Raw genomic sequence first — 24,719 nt, 5'->3', positions numbered from 1 at the left:
TTTATGAGGTGTTCCGGCCACGCCCGTGGCTAACGGGTGTATAAACTTCAGGTGTTCACTTCTATATTTGTGATCCTTTCAGTTTCTTACAAAAATGTGAAGTATGTCTGTGGGAATTTGTGCTGAGCATTTGTACCACTGGACACCGATTCCTCACGTCTTTATAGAGCTCGCTCATGCTGGAACAGGACCGGGCCTTCCCTAAACTGTTGCTACCAAGTCAAAAGCATGTCATTTCCTTTATATGACTGATTTATTACACCGGTTAGTAACTGCTCTGGCTGAAACACATTTGTTTAGTAATTAGAAGTGGTGTCCCAATACTTAGAGTATAACAGAGTGAAACTTAAAGGCTTGTAATCTCATCGTCTGATAATAATGATGTGATGATCTTGGTCAGTTTGTGTTTTGAGTGTAAAATGTGAATTTTGTTCTGTAATTACCCCGAAACCCCAAACATCCAGGGGGCGCTACAGTGGTCCAGCAGTCTGATGAAACCCGCCTGGACAAACGGTCGTGTCCGAGGGAGGGAATGTTTGATGGAAAGTCACCTCCTTGCTTCTGTAAGGTATCAGCAGGAGTACAGTGGTGGAGGAGTACAGAGAGTGGAGTGTGTTCCTCCATGCATGTTAAAACTCTCTGTACGGCTTCCTGCTGGCGGTGCTTCTGACCTCCGATGTTGAGCCACAGCACAGCTGCTTTATTTCTGTGCAGTTCGGTATGAAGTAGATTTCCGTGTTAAACAGGAATGCAGTCATAAAGCTAACGTGTGTTTGGGTGTGTGTGTGTTTGTGTGTGTGTGTGTGTGTGTGTGTGTGTGTGTAGCTAATAATCTTTTATTATAGACTCTGGGCCTTAAGCCAAAACCCTCATGTGAGTGAGAGGTGAACAGGAGGAAGCTGCTCTCATTCACACCAATCGTCTCACAGAGCTTTAGGAAACGGTCACGCCGCCGTATGATCCCATTAACTCCCTCGTGACTGTAACTCCACATTTAATCATAATGATGATGTGTTGGGAGCGCTCTGGTGGAGCAGCCTCCACTCGGCATCGTGCTGATCTTGTCCAGTCAGGGTCACGGTGGCAGGGCAAGCAAAGCGGCCCAGGCGTCTCTGTCCCTTCCAACTTCAACCAGCTTCAACCAGCTCCTCCGGTGAGATATACGAGGATCTTAAAAATGTTTCTGCACTTTTTTTTTTTAACTCTATTAAAATTTTTAAAAACAAACTCCATCACTTCTGCATTGTCGCCTTATGATGCATTTTTCCAGCATTGAACCAACTTCTTAATGTGTGTAGCCACTAGTGCACCGCTGCTTTCACATCATCACATGAAAATCTTCTTCCCCTTAAAGCTTCAAAAAGGTTCAGACTATAAGTGTCTTTCAGACAAGAGCGAATACTATTCCTCCTCCATCCTGACCGCTTATAACTCAAATATACATGTGAGGAAACCTTGTGAAGATCCCTTGTATAATACCTCCAGCAGGTTCTGGGTCTGTCCCAGGGCCTCCTGACCATCATCCAGGCCTGATATGCCTCCAATGAGAGGCGCTCAGGAGGTATTCTTATTAGATGCCCAAACCACCTCAACTGGCTCCTCTCCACACAAAGAAGCAGCGTTTATCCTCCGAGCTTCTACAGGATCGCTGAGCTTTGAAAAGACTTTTCGGCCGCTTGTATCCGTGACCTCGTTTTTGCGGTCGTTACCCAGAGCTCATGACCACAGGTGATGGTAGGAACACCGATCGACCAGTAAATTGAGACCCACCATCTTCAATATCCAGGTTAAGAGTGTGGTCCAGTGCTCAGTGCCCTGTGTACAGGACAGGGATGACGAGGCCCTCGGCAGTATCGACACTGAATATTTTAATAGCATTTGTTTTAGAAATAGGACGTCCAACAAATGTATGCTTGGTGGTGCACATACTCTATACGACATCTGATTCCAAAACGTCACAGTCCACATATATTATATAATTAGATTAGAATGTAAACAAACAAGCTGCTCCAGTGGTTTAATGTCAAGTTTATAGGATGTGTTGATGTTACTATATAGTCTTGTTTTTATGTACTAGGTTTGGGGTGGACAGGATTGAGAATATCTAACATCAACTAGAAAATGTTCTGATGTGTGTGAGATCGACTGTAGTGGAGAATTATAATGTATAAATGTATATTCCAAAACGTGTATAATTTGGAATAAAATACATACAAGCATAAACAGTGAGTTCATCATCATTTTATAAGTATGGTACTTTATTTTAAGGGTCTGTAAATTAGAATTCTTGTGTTTGTAGATGTAGATGTAGGTGATATTTTGGAATCGATTCCAACAAGCTCATGCTGGTATTTATGAGGGTCTCTAACGTATCGTTACAAAACCGCTTCTGTTTTCATGTCCGGTCTGTTTAAAATCATTAGATTAAAGTTTTTATTTATTAATCGTGTATAAAATGTTAGGACTTAGTCGCTATAAGCGGATAAACTGAATTTCTGAGTGTGGTGAGCAGTTTGGCATCACCATGGTTACAGGGCCGTGTTAATGACAGCGGTGCTAATGTTAGCCTAGCACACAGTCCTGTCAGAAACAGAAGACGGTACAAAACTCTTCAAACATCCTCTTGTGGACTCAATAACTCCCAAAAACATCTCGTTTCTCACGAAGCTTTGAGCACCGCGCCTCACTTTTCACTTCCTCACGTCCTAAATGCAGGACGTTGCTCACTGTGAGCTTGTGGGAATGAGACGCGCCCATTTCATCCTCACCATTTCTACACAACATTCCAGTTCACTCCCACACTGAGGTGATCAAGTTCCCTAAACTCTGATATTCTTAATGACTTGTTCTGATCTGACTCGGGAAAACAAACCAGACAAAAACCTTTAAACATGAATATCTATTTAAAACGACCTTTTGTAAACAAACCGAGCACAATGACCATGTTGGACACCGTGTTCCAAATCCATGGACATTCATATGGTGGCACCTCCACCCTTGTTTTTAAGGCAGTGACAGCCTTCACTCTTTTGAGATGCTTTCCAACATCTTTTCAGTCAAAAGAACACTTTTAAGAAGTGTTGCCACTCTCTATTTTAAGAATTCTTAAGATCTTGGCACAAAAATCCTACGATTGTTCTAAAAATCCTGAACTGAAAATGACAAAATTGGAAGGATTTATATAACGTGTTTCCACAATTATTCATCAGAATAATCAGATTTTAAACTGTTTACAGTACGATGATTAACGCAGATTTATTCAATTTATCACAACAATTACCAAAAAAAGGAAGTAAAATGCACAGACGACAACAGACGGGGCGTCATGTTCTCACGTCCAAGAAAATGTAAGTAAGTAAAGAAGTAAATGTACAGTAGGTGTAGAAATGGCCAACGACAACTACAGGTTATTATTTAGTAGTAGTGCACTTTATCATTCCTTATTTATGACTGTAGACCATAAAAATGCAGATTTTAATTGCTGGAGTGCAAATTAAAAATCCCAAGGAGTGGCAACACTGCTTCTGAGGTCAGGCACACATAGGGTGTCCATATGTCTGGTTTTAGGGTGGACGGACCGGTTTTCATCTGCCTCTCCACAGTCTGGCACAAAGCCTGGACAGACAAGTTTTTGTCTTTCTGTGGAAGCTAAATGGACGCTTGTAACAATCATAATTAATTTGCCCTCATGTGAGAAAAAACGACTCGTATTCGATTAGTTTAAAGCCGCCACTTTCCGTGAGCACGTCCGCCACTTTATTGTGGAACGTCCGGCCATGAAATGCTGATTAATTACTGAGTTTTAATAACCGTCACACTGTCGACACCAAAACCAGCGTCCAGCTCTGAGTGTCGCTCAGCACCGACTCATTTAGCAGATTCAGGAAAGATGAATTTCAGGATTTTTGTACTAAAGTATCACAAGTCGAGTTTAAATGTGGTGAGAAGAACCTTCATTACTGTGCTGATCTATACTGAGTTTAGTTTCATCACAATTTCATTAATTAAGGTTTTAGTTTGGTGTGCTGTAGATACGATCCTGACTAACCACTGTCACGCCCTTCTTTTTGGCGTCTTTTGGGGTTATGGAAGTGTTCACCCTGGGCACACATGTTGAACCAGAAGTTCTTGCTCAACGCAATCAACATTCCAAATCATCCCAGTGGTTTTCAGCAACGTTAAAGGTCGAGGCTCTGTACAGTTTCTCCACACCAAACTTGTCTTTGTCTAAACTCTTTATTACGTTTGCTTTGTGCACAGTAATACAGTCATACTGACCTTCCCCAAACTGTTGCCACATAGTTAGGGACTTATTGTTTATTTTACATCATTGATTTGATACATGACCTTAACCTTTTGCAGTGATGTGGTAGAAAATGTTCTCAGGACTGGACTGGATGTTTCATAAACTCAGAGCTTGTTGTACCGTAACGTTCTCTAGATGTTCCACTGACCTACATCTGTTACCTGATCGTTTTAGTGAACCAGAGCTTTGACCCAGATCTTAAATAATAGTAATAAATATCTTCCATTTATGGTGGATTGTAGATCAGTGGGTGAACAGCACGACTGCAGAGCTGAGGATCATTTATTATTTATTTCTGTAAATAACAAGTGACCCACTTCTGATTCTCACTGCTGATTTTACTGCATTTATTTACCCGCTGATACTCACATTTACATTTACTGAACATTTATAAATCAAAAACCCACACACAGTTTAGTACTTTTTAATCAACAAATTATTTTAAAGATCTGTCATTTTAGAACGTTCTTTATAGGATTTCTGTCTGATTATAAATGTTAAAGATGCACTGAGTAGAACTTCGTGGTTTCTGGGGGAACAAGACAACTGCCAGAACAATTTCCTCACTAGCTGAATTACAACTTGAGCACAAAAGTCTGAAATGTTTGTGTTTGAGGAGTGCAGAACTCTAGGGCAGCGATTCTCAACCTTAGCTTTTCTCCCAGACCCCCCTGTATTTAAAAGAAACAATTCTGGGGCCCCCTGACACAGGTTATGATCTTATTCGTACACTTTTAGAGAGGATGATCAAATGTTTTGTGTTCTTGCTTATGGGAAATTTGATGAGTCTATAATAGCTGAATATTTTGGTGTTTGCTGATTTTGGTTGATGTAGTTGGTTTATTTCTGGTGAGCTGATGGTAGGAGCTTCCTCACTTGGGTCTACTTCAGTGGGATCTGCAACTACAACTGAATAATTCATAGTCGTTATTTGTTGACCTTGGAACTTTTGAGGTGGGCGAATCAAATATTTGTTTATTCTCAAAGACCCGACGTAGACTGTAGGTAGCTGTACAAATTTTAATGACATCACAAGATCTTCTGAGAGCTAATAGCCTATTTCCCGTCCCATCACATGCAGGACCCCCCTCTAAGCTCTAAGCCGTGACCTTCGGTTAAGAACTGCTGCTGTAATGATGGAATTGTTTTAACCGTTATGTTTCATTGTGCTTTAGATATTGTCACATTATTGGTGATAGTAAAAATTAATAAAATGTAGTTTATTTCACCTTTAAAACAGTTTATATCATTATAGAAGGGAAGTACGAGAACGACATGAGAAAATAAAGGAATTTATCATCAGTTTTTATGAACGTTGTGCATGTTTGGGATTTTTCTTCTCTGTTACTGTGGGATCGGTGATGAAACCCGAGTCTGATTTCTATCAAACACCTGAATTTTCTACACTGAGCCGTTTGTTCTGCTGGAACGTGATCATGATTTAATGAAGGTTTGGAATCTGAACTGTCGGAGCTCTTTAAAACGTCCTTGATTCAGATGAAGTGAAGTGGCCTTGGCTGGTGGAGCGTGGTGAGGAGCTCAAGGATGAATAGATCTGTAAGAGGAACGAAGAGAAACGAAGAGCACAAGTATCCAATATAAACATGCATATAAGTTGCAACCATAACAGCCTCCACTTTTTTAGAAAGATTTAGAGGCCGCACTTGCACCAGCGAAAAGGAACCCTTTTTTAGCCATCGTCCCTCCCTCTACAGACACACAACCAATCATGTGTCTGTGTAGGCGCCCGGCTGGCTGATAGCAGAGCTGAGATCCAAACTCGAGAGCTCGAGATGAGCTCCCAACTTTACGAGATAAAATAAAATAAAATCATAAAGAATGGAATCAGGAGTGCAGTAAAAGCAACCCATCGTTACATCACATTAGAAAAACCTGCTGCATGCAGCCAGATAAGATAAGGTTGAAAGAATGTTTTCTGTTAGTTATATGAAGGTTTACTTGCTTTTAAAGGGTTTTCACAGTGGTTTGATTGTTTGGGACTGTGGTGGAACATGGAAAAACAAGTTTAAACCAGACGCAGAGGAAAACATCGTTAACGTTCCATTAAAAGGAGTCCGCAGGTCTCTCAGGTCCTAATAATGACCTCAGGGTCGGATCTGTGCCCCTCTAATTAAATCACAACAGCACACGATGTTTGGAAAGCAGCTGCTCTTTATCTTTGCTTGTGCAATGAATTAATTCTTTATTATTCTGTTGTATTGTTTTATTTTATCAACACCGTTCAGACATATAATCACTCAAGAGTTTGTATTTAGTCAAAGTAATAATGTGTAATATTGTGACATGAGTATTACAGCTGCACCAGTAACAGGAAGTGAAATCAGGAAATTTTCTTCTTTCTAAATTCTGTTGTTTCTATTTACGGTAAATCATAAAACCTCACCCAACTTTCCACAACACGCTTTATTTTCATTTTGACTTACAGGTATAAAGGAAATGATTCTATTGTTTGGTTCTAGTAGGTTAGCAGATGTAGAGAGAATTGTAAAAAGTACTCAGGACTGAAAAATTGCTAAAAATATTTATTTCCTTTAATAATCTGCTGAGAGAGTAACAAGAAATTTAAACAGCAGGTAAATAGTGTAAATCTGAAACCATAACTAGTCATATGTTTATAATCATTGAGATTACAAAATACAAGTCAGTTTATAATAACTATCATTAAAATCATTATCAGTACTGATATAAAACGGTACAGGTTCTTTCTAATGTGAGCAGATAGGAAAAGTCAATGCTTCACCCTTGGTGAGACGAGATAAAGGTGAAGGTTCAGTAAAATCCCTGAGTAATCCCGCACCAACCTCATGGTTAATATTAACTTTGGAAAAAACGAGAAGTTCAAGGTGAACGTGAACAGAGTGTCCGAGGGTTAGAACTGTTTTAAATATGTACTCAGAGCTTTTAAAACGATTCTTCATGAGCACTTCAGGACTAACAAGCTTTCTAAGGTCTTGTTTTAATCAGGACTGGTTCTTGGTAGAGTTGGTGTAGGTAGACATCTATTGTGGCACCTGAAATGTTTCACTGATTCTAGACACTCAATATACAATCAGCATAATCTTAGTTATAATAAACAAAAATATTAATAAAATGACAGACAGTAGATGAAACTGCGATGAACTGGCGCTCTTTCCAGGGTGTTCCTGCCTTGCAGCCGGTGTTTTCCAGTAGAATCAGACCCACACGACCCTGACCAGTAAAAAGCAGTTGATGAAAATAAAAAGGGATAAAACATGTCAGCAGGACAATGTATGAAATCATCCAGACATGATTCAAGAGCTTGGGTTCATTTTTAAACATCAATATGAAGAAAAAAAAACGGTCAGAACATGTTCTAAGATTTATACAGTTACAAAAAGCATCCAGCGAGCGGCAGTTCTGCTGGCAGACATGCCTTGTTGATGAGAGAGGTCAGAGGAGAACTAGCCAGACTGGTCGAAAGCTGTCAGGTAGACCACAGTAACTCAGATAACAGTTCTACAACCAGACCTCACAACATAACAAACTCTAAGATGGATGAGCAACAACAGAATAGGGACAGTGGGAGCCTAGTGTGTAGAGCTTTGGGCTATCAACCAGAAGATTGGCGGTTCAAATCCAGGCTCTGCTCTGCAGCCACTGTTGGGTCCCTGAGCGAGGCCCTTAACCCTGTCTGCTCCAGAGGCCGTACGATGGCTGACCCTGCGCTCTGACCCCAGCTCCCAAACAAGCTGAGATATGTGAAAGAATTTCATTGTACTGTACACCTGTATCTGTATATATGACGAATAAAGGATATCTTAAAAATATGAATCTGTGAAACCGTGGAGGTGTAACACTGTGGGGAATGTTTTTCCTGGTATTTAATGAGCATTGTGTGTTCTAGTATTGTGGCTGAACACGTGCTTCCATCTATGACCACAACTGACCTTGTCATAATGACTCTTGTGGGTGCACCGTGTCACACAGCACAAACAGAAAAGCAGCTTTAAAATGGTTCTGGTTTTAATACATACTATAAAACATAGTAAATTATAGTAAATTATTGTTTCTATTCTCTAAATATGAGATGAATATCTGTCCAAAATCACAGACGATACTTACTACTTATTACCAACATACTACTCAGTATTTAGACTTTCTTTAAACTATATTTAACTTTACACGAACTCTACAGAGCCAAAATATTTTTGCTTTTATACATCTGCCATAAAATAAATATACAGAAATAAATAACCCCAGTTTTTACTTTTCACTGACAGGTTTTAGTAAGTTTTTGATTTGTAGCTCTGTACTGCCATCTGGTGTCTATCTGCATCATTCATAATTTATCCAGTCATTCATTTAGAGTATTAATTTATTTATTAAATAATTCATTTACAGTCCAGTCTGTGTCCCTGTCCAGAGTGTTTACCGTGTGTCCAGTGTCTCCGTGTGGCACCAGACCCTGACCAGGATAAAGGGCTAGCGATAACGAATGAGTGAAATAATGAATAAACACATTAGGAATGAATAAACGCGCTAGGCAGTAAATTAAGTATAAAATGAATAGTCAGAAAAATAATTAAATATAGAAATAATACAATAAACTTTGAAGTAATTACATTTGTGCATTACAGTAGACTAGGCTGTTTTGACTTAATAGGCATGAAATAATTAAATACATTTTTAAATAAAATCCTTTATTAAAATGTTAAAATGTTGGATAATTCACAATTTGTAAATCAGCTGTATTTATTAGATGAGTTCAGTTCGTCTTTTGTATTAGATCTGGGCTGTGTTTCAAATTGCGCACTGATTTGCTACACAGTATGTAATATTAGTGCACTAATAATGCTAAGTGTACAAACTATGTAGGGTAAATGTGTGCCTTTTGAAACGCAACCGTATGGACCATATCTGACCAATCAGTAACGAGTATTGGTGAGTGGGCGGGGTTTTGTGGGCGGCAGACCGGGCGCGTAAAATCAAAGTGGCAGTTTGAGTTTGTTGTTAGCAACTGTGGCTGATGTTAGCTCGGTTAGCTTAGCTTGTATGATATATTTTATAAATATTCGCGCTTGATTTGTATTGTTAGTTATAAATACTTTTAATTTAAGACACATATTCCTCAGATAATTCACCGCTGTTCATTTTAAATGTTTGAAGTTGTACTTTTGTACAGTACAAGAGACAGGCTGTTGAACTACATGAATCTTATTCGTTTTTAAAGTTTAATAATAATAATTATTATTTATTTATAAAGTTTAGGGTTTTGATTGAAGATGAGCTGCACTTTGGTGAGTAAATTGATATTTCAGATCATTACATTTAACAGCTTAATGTGTTTATACAGTAGATCACCCAGAGCACAATACTACCACCATCACACTTTACAGTAGGTGCAGTGTTGTTGGGGTTGAATGTCTTACCATTTTGTCGTCCAAACGATCTGCTCATTGTGACTGTGACTTCAAATAAAGCCTGCTTGACTGTGGACAGTCAGTAACGTTCATAACAGACTTGCTTATTTAGCCCTTTTTGGATTACGTTCGACCTTTCAGACACAGTTTAAGATTTCTTACAGACCTTGGCAGGAGACGACTGTTCCACGTACGTTTTACTTTCTTATTTTGCTTGGTTTCAGGAGGATCCATCACTGGAGAGGAACTTTAAGGGCCACAGGGACACCGTCACCAGCGTGGACTTCAACTCCAACATGAAACAAATAGGTACAAATTAGTGTCATAACCGTTTATTATTATACTTTAATGATCAGATGCATTAGAGCAGCCAATCCACCTTTTGCACGACAGGTCTAAGGAGACCTACAGGACTGTATTGAGCTCTGGTGATGATTTGTAGATCAGTGCTGTAACCGTGCGCGTGTGTGTGTGTGTGTGTGTGTGTGTGTGTGTGTGTGTGTGTGTGTGTGTGTGTGTGTGTCTGTCCTGTAGCTACAGGATCGCTGGACTCGTGTGTGATGATCTGGAACCTGAAGCCTCAGACCAGGTCCTACAGGTCCGTGGGTCATAAGGACGGAGTGACGAGCGTCCACTTCTCTCCATCGGGTCAGCTCCTGGCTTCAGCCTCCAGAGATAAGACCGTCCGCCTGTGGATCCCCACCGCGTGAGTGCAGTGAACACACCGACACCTGTGTGGGTACGTGAGACGGTTAAGGAAGTGTAATAGGGAACTGGAAATGACGAGAGTGGGAGAGAACGAGGTGGTCACGGTGGTGGTGGCCTCTGAAGGGTCAGAACTTCACTCCTGGGCACCTAATGTTGAACCGTTCTGCACATTTTCACCAAGAATAAATAGATTCAGAATTAAAATCCTCAGTGGGCGGAGCTCTGGCCGTCATTCAAAAGGTTGTGGGTTTGAATCTCTGAGCAAGGCCCAGTACACCATTGCTGACCCTGTGCTCTGACCCCAGCTTCCAAACAAGCTAAGATAGATGGAGCAAGAATTGTATTAAATTGTGCATGTGGATAAAATCTATACGGCCAAAAGTATTTGGACACCTGACCATAATCTTTCAGCTAGAACAACAGACACTCTTCTGAGAAGCTTCTCACAAGGTTTCGGAGTACGTCTGTGGGTATTTGTGCTGAGCTTTTGTATTACGGCCGGGCGCCGATGGATCGGTCGGTGTTCCTGTTCGTCCCAGAGCTGCTGAGTGGGGCTGAGGTGAGGTCAGGGCTCCGTGCAGGACGCCGGAGCTTCTTGGTTTTTAAATGGAGCTTTTCTTTTGCTGGGCCTTCCCTAAACCGTTGCCGCACCGTCGGGAGCATGTTGTTTCCTTGATATGATTGATTTATAACAGGCTGAGGTGGATTGAGCTGATGGTGTGGTGTTTGTAGGAAGGGTGAGGGCTCGGTGTTTAAAGCCCACACTGGTACGGTGCGCAGTGTGCACTTCTCCAGCGACGGACAGACGCTGGTCACCGCGTCAGACGATAAAACCATTAAAGTGTGGACGGTCCATCGACAGAAGTTCCTCTTCTCCCTCAGCCAGCACGTCAACTGGGTCCGCTGTGCCAGGTGAGTGATCCCAACCAGGTATTACACCCATCACTCCTGAATACGGGTGGGTTTTAATTATTATGCTGTGAAAAAGTATTCACCCCCTTCCTTTATTTGTCACACTGGATTTAGATCATCAAACAAAGCACCATGTTTCACAAAGAGAACTCCAGCGAAAACACTACACGTCTACTCAAAGCAACAGGGTGCTGTGAAAAAGTATTCACCCCCTCACCTGATTTTAATGTTTCAGATCTCCCGACTAATTATAATCGAAGATAAAGAAGCAGGATTCAGGTTTTAAATCATCATTCCATTTATTACAGATTTATTAAAGAATGGGCGCCACACCCACTGCAACCTTGAGCAGAATAAAGTGCTCTCAAAAGAGAGAGAAAGACTGAAATCAGCTCCGAGATAAACCGGGAACACCAACTGCGGAACATCGATCAGCGCCCAGTCGTACCATCTTTCGACTGAACGGGCACAAATTCCCATACACACACACACACACAGTTCAGAGTCTGGTGAGAAGCTTCTCAGAGGAGCGCCGGTTGTTCTAGCTGGTCAGTCTGGTTTAATACGGGACGTCTGACGTGCTCATGGTCGCACGCGTCCACCGTGTCTTGCGGTGCTCACAGTTGTCCTACAGAGGGCCCGGCCAGGTCGATAGCCGTGTGGAGTGTGTATGGGAGCACTCTGCCACCCCAGTGCCCATGTGTTGTGTTTATACTGGAGGTCTCATGCTGGGTTGTGCAGTCAGAAAGGGGATGAAAACCTATCCCACGCCGATTTACTTTCATCTCTTTGATCTGCAGGTTTTCACCAGACGGGAGGCTGATCGTCTCGGCCAGCGATGATAAAACGGTGAAGATTTGGGACAAGGACGGTCGAGAGTGCATCCACTCGTTCTGTGAGCATGGAGGGTGGGTGCACAAATCCTCTAACACACACACACACACATATCATAACACCCCCCCCCCCCCCCCCCCCCCCCCCCACACACACACTCATCATTATTATTGATAATTAATTAACAGCTGATCGGTTGTGTTCAGGTATGTGAACTATGCAGATTTCCACCCCAGCGGTACGTGTATAGCAGCGGCGTGTACGGATAACAGCGTTAAAGTGTGGGACGTTCGGACCTACAAACTCCTGCAGCACTATCAAGGTAATCCTTCATCAACCGGGGGTTTAGGGCCTTGCTCAGGGGCCCAACAGTAGCAACTAGGCAGTGGTGGGGCTTGAACCGACAATCTTATGATTAATAATCCAGTACCTTAACCGCTGTTGAAATGTGATTTGTGCTTGGAACGGACGACTTACTTCTTAAAAACATGCAGAGGGTGGATTGGCTGCTGTAAATCACTGTGCCAAAGGTTTCTGGGTGGCGCCACACCCACTGCAACCTTGAGCAGATTCCAGTGCTCTCACAAGTATCAGGATGCCCCTTCTAATTACTGTGTTCATGTGTGTCAGCCACAAGAGTTGCTCTTAGATGTAATAAATCACTCATATAAAGGAAATTATATGCTTCTAACAGTTTAGGGAAGGCCCTTTCGTGTTCCAGTACGCTGACCTCAGCCCCACTGAACAGCTCTGGGATGAAACGGAACATCAACTGATCAATCGGTGCCCAGCCATACAAGTGCTACCATCTTCTCTACTACTGAAAGGGCACAAATCCCCACAGACACACTATAAAGTCTTGTGAGAGGTCTGTTTTAATACGAGACGTCTGACAAGCTCATGGTCTGGTGTCCACATACTTTTGGTCCTGTTGTGTACGTACATTTGGTGATTTCACCTCTGCAGTGCTCGCAGTTGTCGCCAGAGGGCGCCACATATTCACATGTATTATTGTATTTACTCTGTTATTCTGGGACAGAGCGTGTGGTGGGTGTTCTGAATCGTGATGTTGTTGCATAAGGCACTAACTCACTCTCTCACTCACTCTCAGGGCCAGTTCAGAGCAGCCAATCCACCTTCTGCATGTTATTTAGGAGTACAGAGCAAACCTCTTTACATACAGTGACAGGGAGCCACATTTAAACCCAGGTGCACAGGGCTGATGAGGCCGTGTGACACCCACACTACCAGCTGTGCTCCACTATGGATCAGACTGCAGATGATTTTAATCCTGGTGATGAGGTGCCGGTCAGAGTCCCCATGCAGCTCCTGTCCACCGCTCAAAGCACCTGCGATGTGCCTGCAGGCATGAGCACTGAACATCATCCTGGTACCAGACACCACAGGACACCTTCATGTCTCGTGAAGCGCATGCTCCTAATATGCACCCCTAACATGTGTGCATACTGATAGGTGTGTTTGCCGTGTTTGCAGTGCACGGCGGAGCAGTGAACGGTTTATCGTTCCACCCGTCCGCCGATCGCCTGATCACGGCTTCCTCCGACTCCACCCTGAAGATCCTGGACCTGCTGGAGGGGCGACTGCTCTACACGCTGCACGGCCACCAGGTACACACACACTCCCCAGCACTTTATTAGGAACGCCTGTCTGCTGTGTGTGTACATGTACCGACTGTAGCCCATGTGTTGCTCTGTACACTTCGCCTCCCCCGAACTGAACCTAACAAAGGTGGGACTTGAACCGACAACCTTCTGATTTCTAGCTCAGTTGCTTAACCACTGAGCTACCACTGCACCAGCTGGAATTGTTTTGGGCTATGAAAGCATTTTAAGCGGCTGCGTCCCAAATCTCACACACTATTGTGAGTGGTTCAGTTCCACACTGTGTAGCACGTTTAGGAAGTTAATTGATTGAATCTGGGGGTCAGTGGTAGCTCAGCGGTTAAGGTCTAGGACTAGTAATCATAAGGTTGCTGGTTTAAGCCTCACGTCTGCCAGGTTGCCACTGTTGGGCCCTTGAGCAAGGCCCTTAACCCTTAATTTCTTGCAATATACCCTTAACAAGGCCCTAAAACCTCAACTGCAATATAGCCACAATTGTAAGTCGCTCTGGATATCGCTGCTGATCTGGTCATATCCGATTCCCCTACTTTTTTCCTTGCTGCAGACCCCCACCCTAATAGAGGAGGGTCACACTTCCCCTCTGATGTGCCGCTTTACTCTCTTTCCACCCACCAGTCCCAGTTAGAGTCGTATCACGTACGGAGAGACCTGCACGGCTTTGTTCTCACTGCTCGTTTACCAGTTACGGACCTTCTACTGTCAGTACTGGTCGCTCTCAGATGTTCCTCTAATGAAGCACAGAATCTTGATCAGCTTCCACCAGCGCTCTCCTCCACGCAGCCCGAGTTCCTTCGTTTATCACGAGCGCGTTTGGATGGTATCATCTGTGCGTCCGACTGTACGTGAGCGCCGTGGTGTTCCAGACCTTCTGCTCTGTCGGTGTGAGACGATCAGACGAGTGATGATTAGTCAGAGATGATGAGGAACAGTCTGTCTCCTCCGTGTGTCGTCTGTCTGGCTTTAAAAACAAAAAAATAAAAAGGTGTTTATTCATCAGTCTGTTCATCACAGCTTCAACCAAACACCTCTCATCATCTCCAAACCCTCCTGAGGAGCTTCAGAAACCTGCTGCACATCTGGTCAGGTGCAGTACTGACGTCTCGAGCTTGCTGGTTCGAATCTCGGCTCTGCGCCATGGACAGTTCTTGGCTGTGTCTGAGGGTGGGAGGCTGTAGGGATTCCTCATAACTGCTGCAGTTACGCCCTCTGCTGGCTGATGGACGGTGCTGCACAGAGACGGGGGATAATGGAGATCGGTGCGCGATACGGATCTCCGGATGAACCCCGGTGCAGGTGAAAAGAAGCGGTCTGTACTGCACACGTGTCGGAGGGGGCGTGTGTTAGTCACGACCCTCCTCTGTCAGGAGTGGAGGTCTGCAGCAGTAGAGGGGAATTGGATAGGACTAAATCGGGAAGAAAATTGGGCACGCACACAGACACACACGTTGCTGTACCCAGTCACCTCTTCTAGGTAGAGCGGTTTTATTATCGAGGTGCATCTGAGGACTGAACAGAGGTGTGTGTGTGTGTGTGTGCTGTATTAGTCATGTTTGAGTCATCACACACACACACACACACACACACACACACACACAGTCTAATGGTTTCATTTGTTGTACCGATTGCAGGAAATCAGCACACATGGCTTTTGTCAGGACTAATCCCCAAATCACTGCTGCCTGATTAATAGTGAGTCAGTACAGTAAGATTGTTCCTGCTCGTGACCACACACACACACACACACACACCTTCACACACACACACACACACACACGTCTTAATGCTTTACTTTGTTTAATCATGTGACTGAGTGATGCCCCGCTGGATGGATTTTAATCTGCTGCTGAGAGCTGATCACGCCGGTGTCCCATCCTGCTCACACACACACACACACACACACACACGCGTGTGAATAAAATGCGGAGATTTTAGAATCTTATGCACATTTATTACGATTATTCCAACATTTAAATCTACAACTCTTACAAGGACATAAATAAAAGAGTCATTATTCTTTCTGCAGAGGTGTGACAGGAGTGTGTCCATAATAAACACAGACGTGTGAGACTGAACAGCATTCATAACGTCCTGAATGGTAGTCACAGTGGTTTAACATACATTCATTTTACCAGGAAGGAAAGGGGGGGGGGGGGGGGGGTGGTACAGGTGTTGAATAACTTAAATGATGTTGTACTGAATGTCTCATGTTATTTACTCGTTCTCTTGGTGTAACATCATGTTTAGTTTGATGATCTGAAACCATTTGTTGCAGTAACCGAGGCAGTCAGAAGGGGGGGGGAATACTTTTTCACAGTGCTGTGTATGGTGTGTGTGTGTGTGTGTAGTGTGTGTGTGTGTGTGTGTAGTGTGTGTGGTGTAAATGATGATATTCTGTGTGTTCAGGGTTCGGTGACCTGTGTGACCTTTTCAAAATCTGGTGAATATTTCGCTTCTGGTGGATCAGATGAACAGGTGAGTTCAGCAGCCCCGAATCATCGTGCTGCCCCCCACTCACCCCCCGAATCATCGTGCTGCCCCCCACTCACCCCCCGAATCATCGTGCTGCCCCCCACTCACCCCCCGAATCATCGTGCTGCCCCCCACTCACCCCCCGAATCATCGTGCTGCCCCCCACTCACCCCCCGAATCATCGTGCTGCCCCCCACTCGCCCCCCGAATCATCGTGCTGCCCCCCACTCACCCCCCGAATCATCGTGCTGCCCCCCACTCACCCCCCGAATCATCGTGCTGCCCCCCACTCACCCCCCGAATCATCGTGCTGCCCCCCACTCACCCCCCGAATCATCGTGCTGCCCCCCACTCGCCCCCCGAATCATCGTGCTGCCCCCCACTCGCCCCCCGAATCATCGTGCTGCCCCCCACTCGCCCCCCGAATCATCGTGCTGCCCCCCACTCGCCCCCCGAATCATCGTGCTGCCCCCCACTCACCCCCCGAATCATCGTGCTGCCCCCCACTCACCCCCCGACATCCGAAAAATATCAGAGTCGTCAGGGGTGATTAGTACTTGCCATAAATTAAAATGTAAATAAGCTTTACACGCCGAGGTGAGAAGTGATCGTCAGACACGGCGGAGAGAGAAACTGATTCTCACCGTTTCACTAAAACCGTGGACGCTTTCATTCAGCTTTAAATCACAACCACGGCATTGTGGGAAAAATCCTGCACTCGACTAGCAAGCTGTGAGACGCTGAGAGTGGATGAGCCAATCATCAGGGAACTGGATATGACAAAATTGGGGGGGGGGGGGGGGGGGGGGGGGGGTTATAGTTTGCATGAAGGAGATTAGTTCTGATGATGTGATGTTGTGTGCAGGTGATGCTCTGGAGGACCAATTTCGATCGTGGTGATTATGGTGAAGTTCTGAAGGACCAGAGGACCCGTACACATCCACCTCAGGTACACTTATTAATAATAGTAATAATTAACAGCTACTGTCGGGCCCCTGGGCAAGGCCCTTAACCCTCAATTGCCTTGCGTGCGTGTAGCGTTCAAGTGTCTGACGTTTATTCTGCACTATGGGGCGTCCTAGCAATCCTACAGCAATTCAGTTAGCAGCTGAATTTAGGAGCGCCCTAGTGAGATATTTTAGACGTCACGTAAACGATACGTCTGATTGGCTGAAGCTTTAAGAAGGTCAAAAGTCAATCAGATTGAACCCGAACCCAGTATTAGGAGGGGCGTCCACATACCTTTGCTTTGTGTCCGTGAGCGAGCAGTGAACAGTTTAGGGACTTGAACCCGGTGCAGTCGGATTCGGGATGGTACCCGGAGCTCCAGGACGCCGCGCTGATGCAGGAGAACACCATTAGCGGCGCTGAATTATTGAGGAGCCGGGTCGGGTTTCGGCGTGGCGGGGAGGCCGAGCGGGAGCCGCCGTGGGAGAACTGGAGCTACTGGTTTTAGCTTTCACGGAGTGAACAATAACAAGGGCAGTGCCAAGGTTCCACCAGCGTACCCTCAGTGCCCCGGGTGCCAAACACAGCATCGTCTCACACGTGTGTCCAGAACGACCCCGACACTTATATAGGCCAAAAGTATCTGGACACCTGAGCATGCGCTTGATGGATGATTTTTCTGACTTTGAAGTGTGTCTGTGTGTGGGAATTTGTGCATTTTGTACGGCTGGGTGCTGATTGATCAGTCGGTGTTCCGGTTCATCCCAGAGCTGTTGAGTGGGGCTGAGATCAGGACTCCAGGCAGCGCTCCATCTAATGTGTGAGACTTTCTTTCTGACAGGTGAAAACTATTGGTTGGTATAAAACAGTTCTAGTATATATACAGTACAGGGTTCCAACTTTGTGGCTCTCTCTGGTTCACTTGCTGCCCCCCTCTCACTCTGTGTGTGTGTGTGTGTGTGTGTGTGTGTGTGTGTGTGTGTGTGTGTGTGTGTGTGTGTGTGTGTGTGTGTGTGTGTGTGTGTGTGTGTGTACAGGAAGTGGGTATTGATGGCTCGGTCACTGTTTCACTGGAGCCTTAGGAAATTTTCCACTGTTGGTTTTTCCAAGTCCAGGTGATTCATCAAGAGCCTGTTTAACACGGTGTGTGTGTGTGTGTGTGTGTGTGTGTGAATAATGTAAGTGTGTGTGTGTAACTTGTGTGTATATACAGTATATATATAAATATATAGAGAGAGAGAGAAATGTGTATGCGTGTTTAAATATATGTTTATAGTGTTTGTGTGTGTGTGTGTATATATTTATATTTACATTTTTGGCATTTATCAGATGCTTTTATCCAAAGCGATATACTGTATATACAGTGTATCACAAAAGTGAGTACACCCCTCACATTTCTGCAAATATTTTATTATATCTTTTCATGGGACAACACTATAGAAATAAAACTTGGATATAACTTAGAATAGTCAGTGTACAACTTGTATAGCAGTGTAGATTTACTGTCTTCTGAAAATAACTCAACACACAGCCATTAATGTCTAAATAGCTGCAACATAAGTGAGTACACCCCACAGTGAACATGTCCAAATTGTGTCCAAAGTGTCAATATTTTGTGTGACCACCATTATTATCCAGCACTGCCTTAACCCTCCTGGGCATGGAATTCACCAGAGCTGCACAGGTTGCTACTGGAATCCTCTTCCACTCCTCCATGATGACATCACGGAGCTGGTGGATGTTAGACACCTTGAACTCCTCCACCTTCCACTTGAGGATGCGCCACAGGTGCTCAATTGGGTTTAGTCCATCACCTTTACCTTCAGCTTCCTCAGCAAGGCAGTTGTCATCTTGGAGGTTGTTTTTGGGGTCGTTATCCTGTTGGAAAACTGCCATGAGGCCCAGTTTTCGAAGGGAGGGGATCATGCTCTGTTTCAGAATGTCACAGTACATGTTGGAATTCATGTTTCCTTTAATGAACTGCAGCTCCCCAGTGCCAGCAACACTCATGCAGCCCAAGACCATGATGCTACCACCACCATGCTTGACTGTAGGCAAGATACAGTTGTCTTGGTACTTCTCACCAGGGCGCCGCCACACATGCTGGACACCATCTGAGCCAAACAAGTTTATCTTGGTCTCGTCAGACCACAGGGCATTCCAGTAATCCATGTTCTTGGACTGCTTGTCTTCAGCAAACTGTTTGCGGGCTTTCTTGTGCATCAGCTTCCTTCTGGGATGACGACCATGCAGACCGAGTTGATGCAGTGTGCGGCGTATGGTCTGAGCACTGACAGGCTGACCTCCCACATCTTCAACCTCTGCAGCAATGCTGGCAGCACTCATGTGTCTATTTTTTAAAGCCAACCTCTGGATATGACGCCGAACACGTGGACTCGACTTCTTTGGTCGACCCTGGCGAAGCCTGTTCCGAGTGGAACCTGTCCTGGAAAACCGCTGTATGACCTTGGCCACCATGCTGTAGCCCAGTTTCAGGGTGTTAGCAATCTTCTTATAGCCCAGGCCATCTTTGTGGAGAGCAACAATTCTATTTCTCACATCCTCAGAGAGTTCTTTGCCATGAGGTGCCATGTTGAATATCCAGTGGCCAGTATGAGAGAATTGTACCCAAAACACCAAATTTAACAGCCCTGCTCCCCATTTACACCTGGGACCTTGACACATGACACCAGGGAGGGACAACGACACATTTGGGCACAATTTGGACACAATTTGGACATGTTCACTGTGGGGTGTACTCACTTATGTTGCAGCTATTTAGACATTAATGGCTGTGTGTTGAGTTATTTTCAGAAGACAGTAAATCTACACTGTTATACAAGCTGTACACTGACTACTCTAACTTATATCCAAGTTTCATGTCTATAGTGTTGTCACATGAAAATATATAATGAAATATTTGCAGAAATGTGAGGGGTGTACTCACTTTTGTGATACACTGGATATATATATGTAACATATACGTAGTGCGCATGTGGTGTGTGTGTGTAGTGCTTGTCTGTGTGTATATAGTGTGCGTATAGTGTTTGTGTGTATACATACTGTATATATTGTGTGTATATGTATAGTGTGTGTGTATATATATTGTGTGTAGTGTGTGTGTGTGTGTGTATATAGTGTGTGTGTGTATATATATATATATTGTGTGTGTGTGTATAGTGTGTGTGTGTGTATATAGTGTGTGTGTGTATATAGTGTGTGTGTGTATATAGTGTGTGTGTGTATACATGTATATTGTGTGTAGTGTGTGTGTATATATATATATATTGTGTGTAGTGTGTGTATATAGTGTGTGTATACATGTACTGTATATTGTGTGTAGTGTGTGTGTGTGTGTATATATAGTGTGTGTGTGTGTGTGTGTGTGTGTGTGTGTGTGTGTGGTTTATGGTCAGTGTTTAGGTTGAATGTGGTGCTGTGTCAGTGTTTATGGTGATTTTGGTGTTTGTGGGATTTTCGGGGATGTTTGGGTGCTGCTCACAGCCACACAGGTTTCATTTCACTGTAGAAGCTCACACACTCTCAGCCCTGCAGCAAGGGGGCGCTGTAGCACCTGTTTACATCCCAGCAGTGTTTACGTTTGTGGCTTAAGGTTTGTTTACCTTCACGTCTTTAATTAGATTTAATTATAAACAGGAATCAATACACCAGATTTCCAAAAGTATGTGGACATCATGCATTATTCAGGTGCTGCTTTGATGTAGGCTGCTGTGGGTGCAGGGCTGGAACCAGGGTGGGGTCAGTCCTTAATAACAGCTCATGGTCAGATGTCCTCTCACCTCCGACCACTCAGCGGTTGTTGTACTGTAACCATGAGCGGTGTGTTTTTGGCTGAAGCCTCGTTCGGTAGCCGCTGTGGCCCGTGCAGGTAAATATTGACTCACCCGGAGGCAGGACGAGCTGCTGGAGCTTCACCTGTACGCCAGATGTTCATCAGGAGGAACTTTAGAACAGAACAGCTGCCCTCCACCCCACCCCACCCCACCCCAAAATAAATGTATGTTTATCTTTCCCTCACGTGGGCCGATCCGTGAGCGTAGTGATGAGCGTCTCTTAATGTCCTCACCCAGCTGTTTGTTTGGGTTCCAAAACAGTGGAAGATCATTCTTTTCTATTTATTCATTGTCTATTTTAGCACCACTTAATCCTGGTCAGGGTCACAGTGGGTCCAGTTCATGGGGTGAAAGGCAGGAAACTCCCCGAACTGGTTGCCAGTCCATCACAGGGCAGATACACTCATAGCTCCGGTTAACAGGACTGCAGGGAGGAAACCCACACAGAGACGAAGAACATGCAAAACTTCACACAGCAAGGACCCTGGCCGCTCAGCCAGGGAATCGAACCCAGGACCTTCTTGCCGTGAGCCGACAGTGCTGCTGTCCTATGTGGAGAGTTGACGGTACTGATGAGCTTTAATCTTTCGGCCCACAGGTTCCCGGTTCCCCTCCCTCTCGCAGCCGGAGTTCCAGCAGGAGTGTTCACACGTCTCGTGGATCGGAGCCTCGCCCCGCCTCCGCCCGGATCGCCTCAGATCGGCCGGCGCCGGACGGGCGGGTCTCTCCTACGGTCACCAGAACCCTGGAACACATCGTGGGTCAGCTCGACGTTCTCACACAGGTAAACGGAGACGTGGGCGGAGGGCGGATTACGACGCTCCCACCGCCGTACTTTACAGTAGATTCTCTATGCCAGCCTACGCTTCTTCTGATTGGTGGAGAGCAGGTTGTCTGGGGAAGATTAGTGGTTCAGTTGTACTGACGGGGATGTTGAAGGTGTCGCTGCGGCTCTGGAGCTTTTTATTTGGGTGTTAAACCCGGTGAAGTTCAGACGTGTCTCCGTCTGCGTCCGGGAGGATTCGTTTCCGCTGGTTTGCACTATTTTCCTGCAGAATGAGCTCGACCTCGATCCTCCCGCCGTGCTCCGTTTCTCTCGCCGCTATCGATCTGTAATAAACACCGGGACGGGAAGGAAACCCTAAACCCGGTCCGCTCCCCTCGGCCCGTAACGCTAGACCTCATCCAGCCGCCCGGACGTCTCCAAGGTCAAAAACGTCTCGGCCGTCAGAAATAGAACGGATCTGTTCTCCTCCATCGACCTCCAACCACGTCGTACCTGTGAGGCTCAAAACCCAACTGATCCAGAGTTTATTTAAGGACCTTTATGGTGCTGCGGTTCCCATGGCAACACTCCATACGCATTTCTGTCTCCACCTCCACTCCTGACTGAGGGTCGTGACTAACACACCACACGCCCCCTCTTACACGTGTGCAGTGCTGACGCTTCTTTTCACCTGCACTGGGCGGGTTCATACAGAGATCCGTATCGTGCACGGAGAGCCATGCGCCGATCAGCCAGCAGGGGGCGTAATTACAGCATATATGAGCGATCCTTACAGCCTGTCGGTAGCAGAGCTGAGATTTGAACCTGCGAGTTTGAGATGTCAGCACTGGTGTGCTAGCGTGTTTTACCTCTACGCCACCTTTTAACTGGACAGGCACAGATTCCCTCGTGGGAAAAACCCTTTCAAAAGAGTGAAGGTTGTTAATGTAATGTAACGTGTTATCTAACAAGGTCGTGTGTGTGTGTGTGTGTGTGTGTGTGTGTGTAGACGGTGGCGATCTTGGAACAGAGACTCACTCTGACCGAGGATAAACTGAAGGAGTGCATCAAAAACCAGCGCACCATCAACCAGCACCTCCAGTCCAGCCAGCAAACTCCAATCTGATCATCCCAGTCAGCAGGTCTCTCTCAGTCTGGGTCCCAGTACGTCTCATCCACTCACCCCTACTCTGCTCTGTTTATAAACTGTGGTACCTCCACACCAAAAAGTGACTTACAGGACTGTGACAGTACATGATCTAAACAATCAAGGGCTAAGGGTCCTGCTCAAGGGCCCAACCGTGGAAACCTGACAGTGGTGGGGCTCGACTGAACCGGCACGAATTCCCACAGACACTCTATGAAATCTCATGGGAAAAACCCTTTCAGAAGAGTAGAGGCTGTTAATGCGGCTCTATATCAGTCCCTATTAGATTTGAAACGTGATATTTAAAAAGCTTACGGTCGGGTGTGCTTCTGACTGTGCAGCAACAGTTTAGGGAAGGTCCTTTCCTGTTCCAGCATGAGTAAGCTCTATAAGGAGATGAAGAAACTCCAGCGTCCTGCACAGAGCCCTGACCTCAGCCCCACTCAACTGCTCTGGGATGAACCGGAACACCGACTGATCGATCAGCGCCCAGCCGTACCCATGCCGTCACCTATTGACTGAACGGGCACAAATTCCCACAGACACACTTTAAATTCCTTGTGACTGTTGTTCTAACCCAAAACATCACATGGACGTCACTCCAGTTTAATACTGTTAGTTTTCGGAACCGGACGTCCAGCAAGCTCACACTCAGGCGTCCAAATACTTTTGGTCATGTAGTGTACGTTTCCTCACTCACAACCAGGGGAAATACAGAGCAGCCAATCCACCCTCTGCACGTCTTTGGTGCTGTAGGTGTGAGAGAGCCCTGGAGGAAGCACTGGGAGAACATGCCAAACTCAGGAACCAGAAGCAAGGATGGGATCCAGGTCTTGTTTGTATATTTTTGTATTTTTGTAACATTTATTGTAGAAATAATAAAGATAAGATGAAGGTTCGTGCTGGACTGCAGAATAAACATGAAAGTAAAAGTATGTGGGACAGCAGCCGCAGTGGAAAAGCGTCACGCCCAGCTCCCACGGTCAACACTTCAGCTTCATTCTGGTTGTGAGAAGCATGTAGCAGCCACACCCATCTCTATGACATCAGCGGGCGTGGCCTCCCGGTTTAAAAGCCGGTGATGACGACAGACGTGTGGGGCGCGGCTTTTACTCCTTTGTTTCCTCTTTTGTGTGGCGGCGCTGTGTTTAGACCCACCTGAGGAGGGTGTGGTTCCGGTTCTACAGGTCCGGCGGTTCTGAGGTGGGTGTGTGACGAGACGCTGAACACACGGCGTGTTAATCACATCACACCCGCTCCCGGGGTTCAGGTCATCACAGGTCATGTGATGAGAGTAAATATTGGTTTTGTGTTGCTGTGTGACCGGCTGGCTGTAGCGTATCCACTGGTGTTTATTAGTCAGTGTTTAATAAAGATTACGTGTTTATTAAACAGCAAATATTTATTACAGTGTTTAGTACACAGTGTTTATTAGACAGCTAGTGTTTAGTACACAGTGTTTAGTACACAGTGTTTATAAGAGACGGCCTGTAGTTATTACACAGTTAGTGTTTATTACATGGTGTTTATTAAAGACAGCATGTGTTTTTAGAGTGTTTATAAGAGACGGCCTGTGTTTATTACACAGTGTGTGTTAGACAAATTGTGTTTATTACACAGTGTTTATTAGTGTTTGCCTAATAAAGACTATGTAATAAACACTGTCAAACACTTTATTGAACACTAGCTGTCTAAAAACACTGTCTAACAAACACTAATCAACACTTAAG

General features: G+C 45.0%; 1 protein-coding gene across 5 annotated transcripts; it reads left to right on the top strand.

The window, feature by feature from the left end:
• Positions 1-9,306: 9,306 nt before the first annotated feature.
• poc1a (POC1 centriolar protein A) lies at positions 9,307-23,887 on the top strand. 5 transcript variants are annotated; one of them, XM_062986286.1, is made up of 12 exons: positions 9,307-9,325; positions 9,552-9,585; positions 9,933-10,017; positions 10,243-10,414; positions 11,149-11,328; positions 12,129-12,236; positions 12,369-12,484; positions 13,657-13,790; positions 16,209-16,277; positions 17,140-17,223; positions 21,675-21,860; positions 22,852-23,887. In XM_062986286.1, the coding sequence occupies exons 2-12, from the start codon at positions 9,571-9,573 to the stop codon at positions 22,966-22,968; spliced, it is 1,266 nt and encodes a 421-aa protein (XP_062842356.1). In that variant the 5' UTR covers positions 9,307-9,325; positions 9,552-9,570; the 3' UTR covers positions 22,969-23,887. The 5 variants fall into 5 exon arrangements, with proteins under 5 accessions (XP_062842356.1, XP_062842355.1, XP_062842353.1 ...); XM_062986285.1 differs by having other exon boundaries at positions 9,321-9,338; XM_062986283.1 differs by lacking the exon at positions 9,307-9,325 and having other exon boundaries at positions 9,502-9,585.
• The last annotated feature ends 832 nt before the right edge of the window (positions 23,888-24,719 follow it).

This window comes from Trichomycterus rosablanca, chromosome 24 (genome assembly GCF_030014385.1).
Source record: "Trichomycterus rosablanca isolate fTriRos1 chromosome 24, fTriRos1.hap1, whole genome shotgun sequence".
Lineage (NCBI taxonomy): Eukaryota > Metazoa > Chordata > Actinopteri > Siluriformes > Trichomycteridae > Trichomycterus > Trichomycterus rosablanca.
Note: the sequence above shows the minus strand (reverse complement) of the source record. Positions and strands in the feature narration are given on the sequence as shown.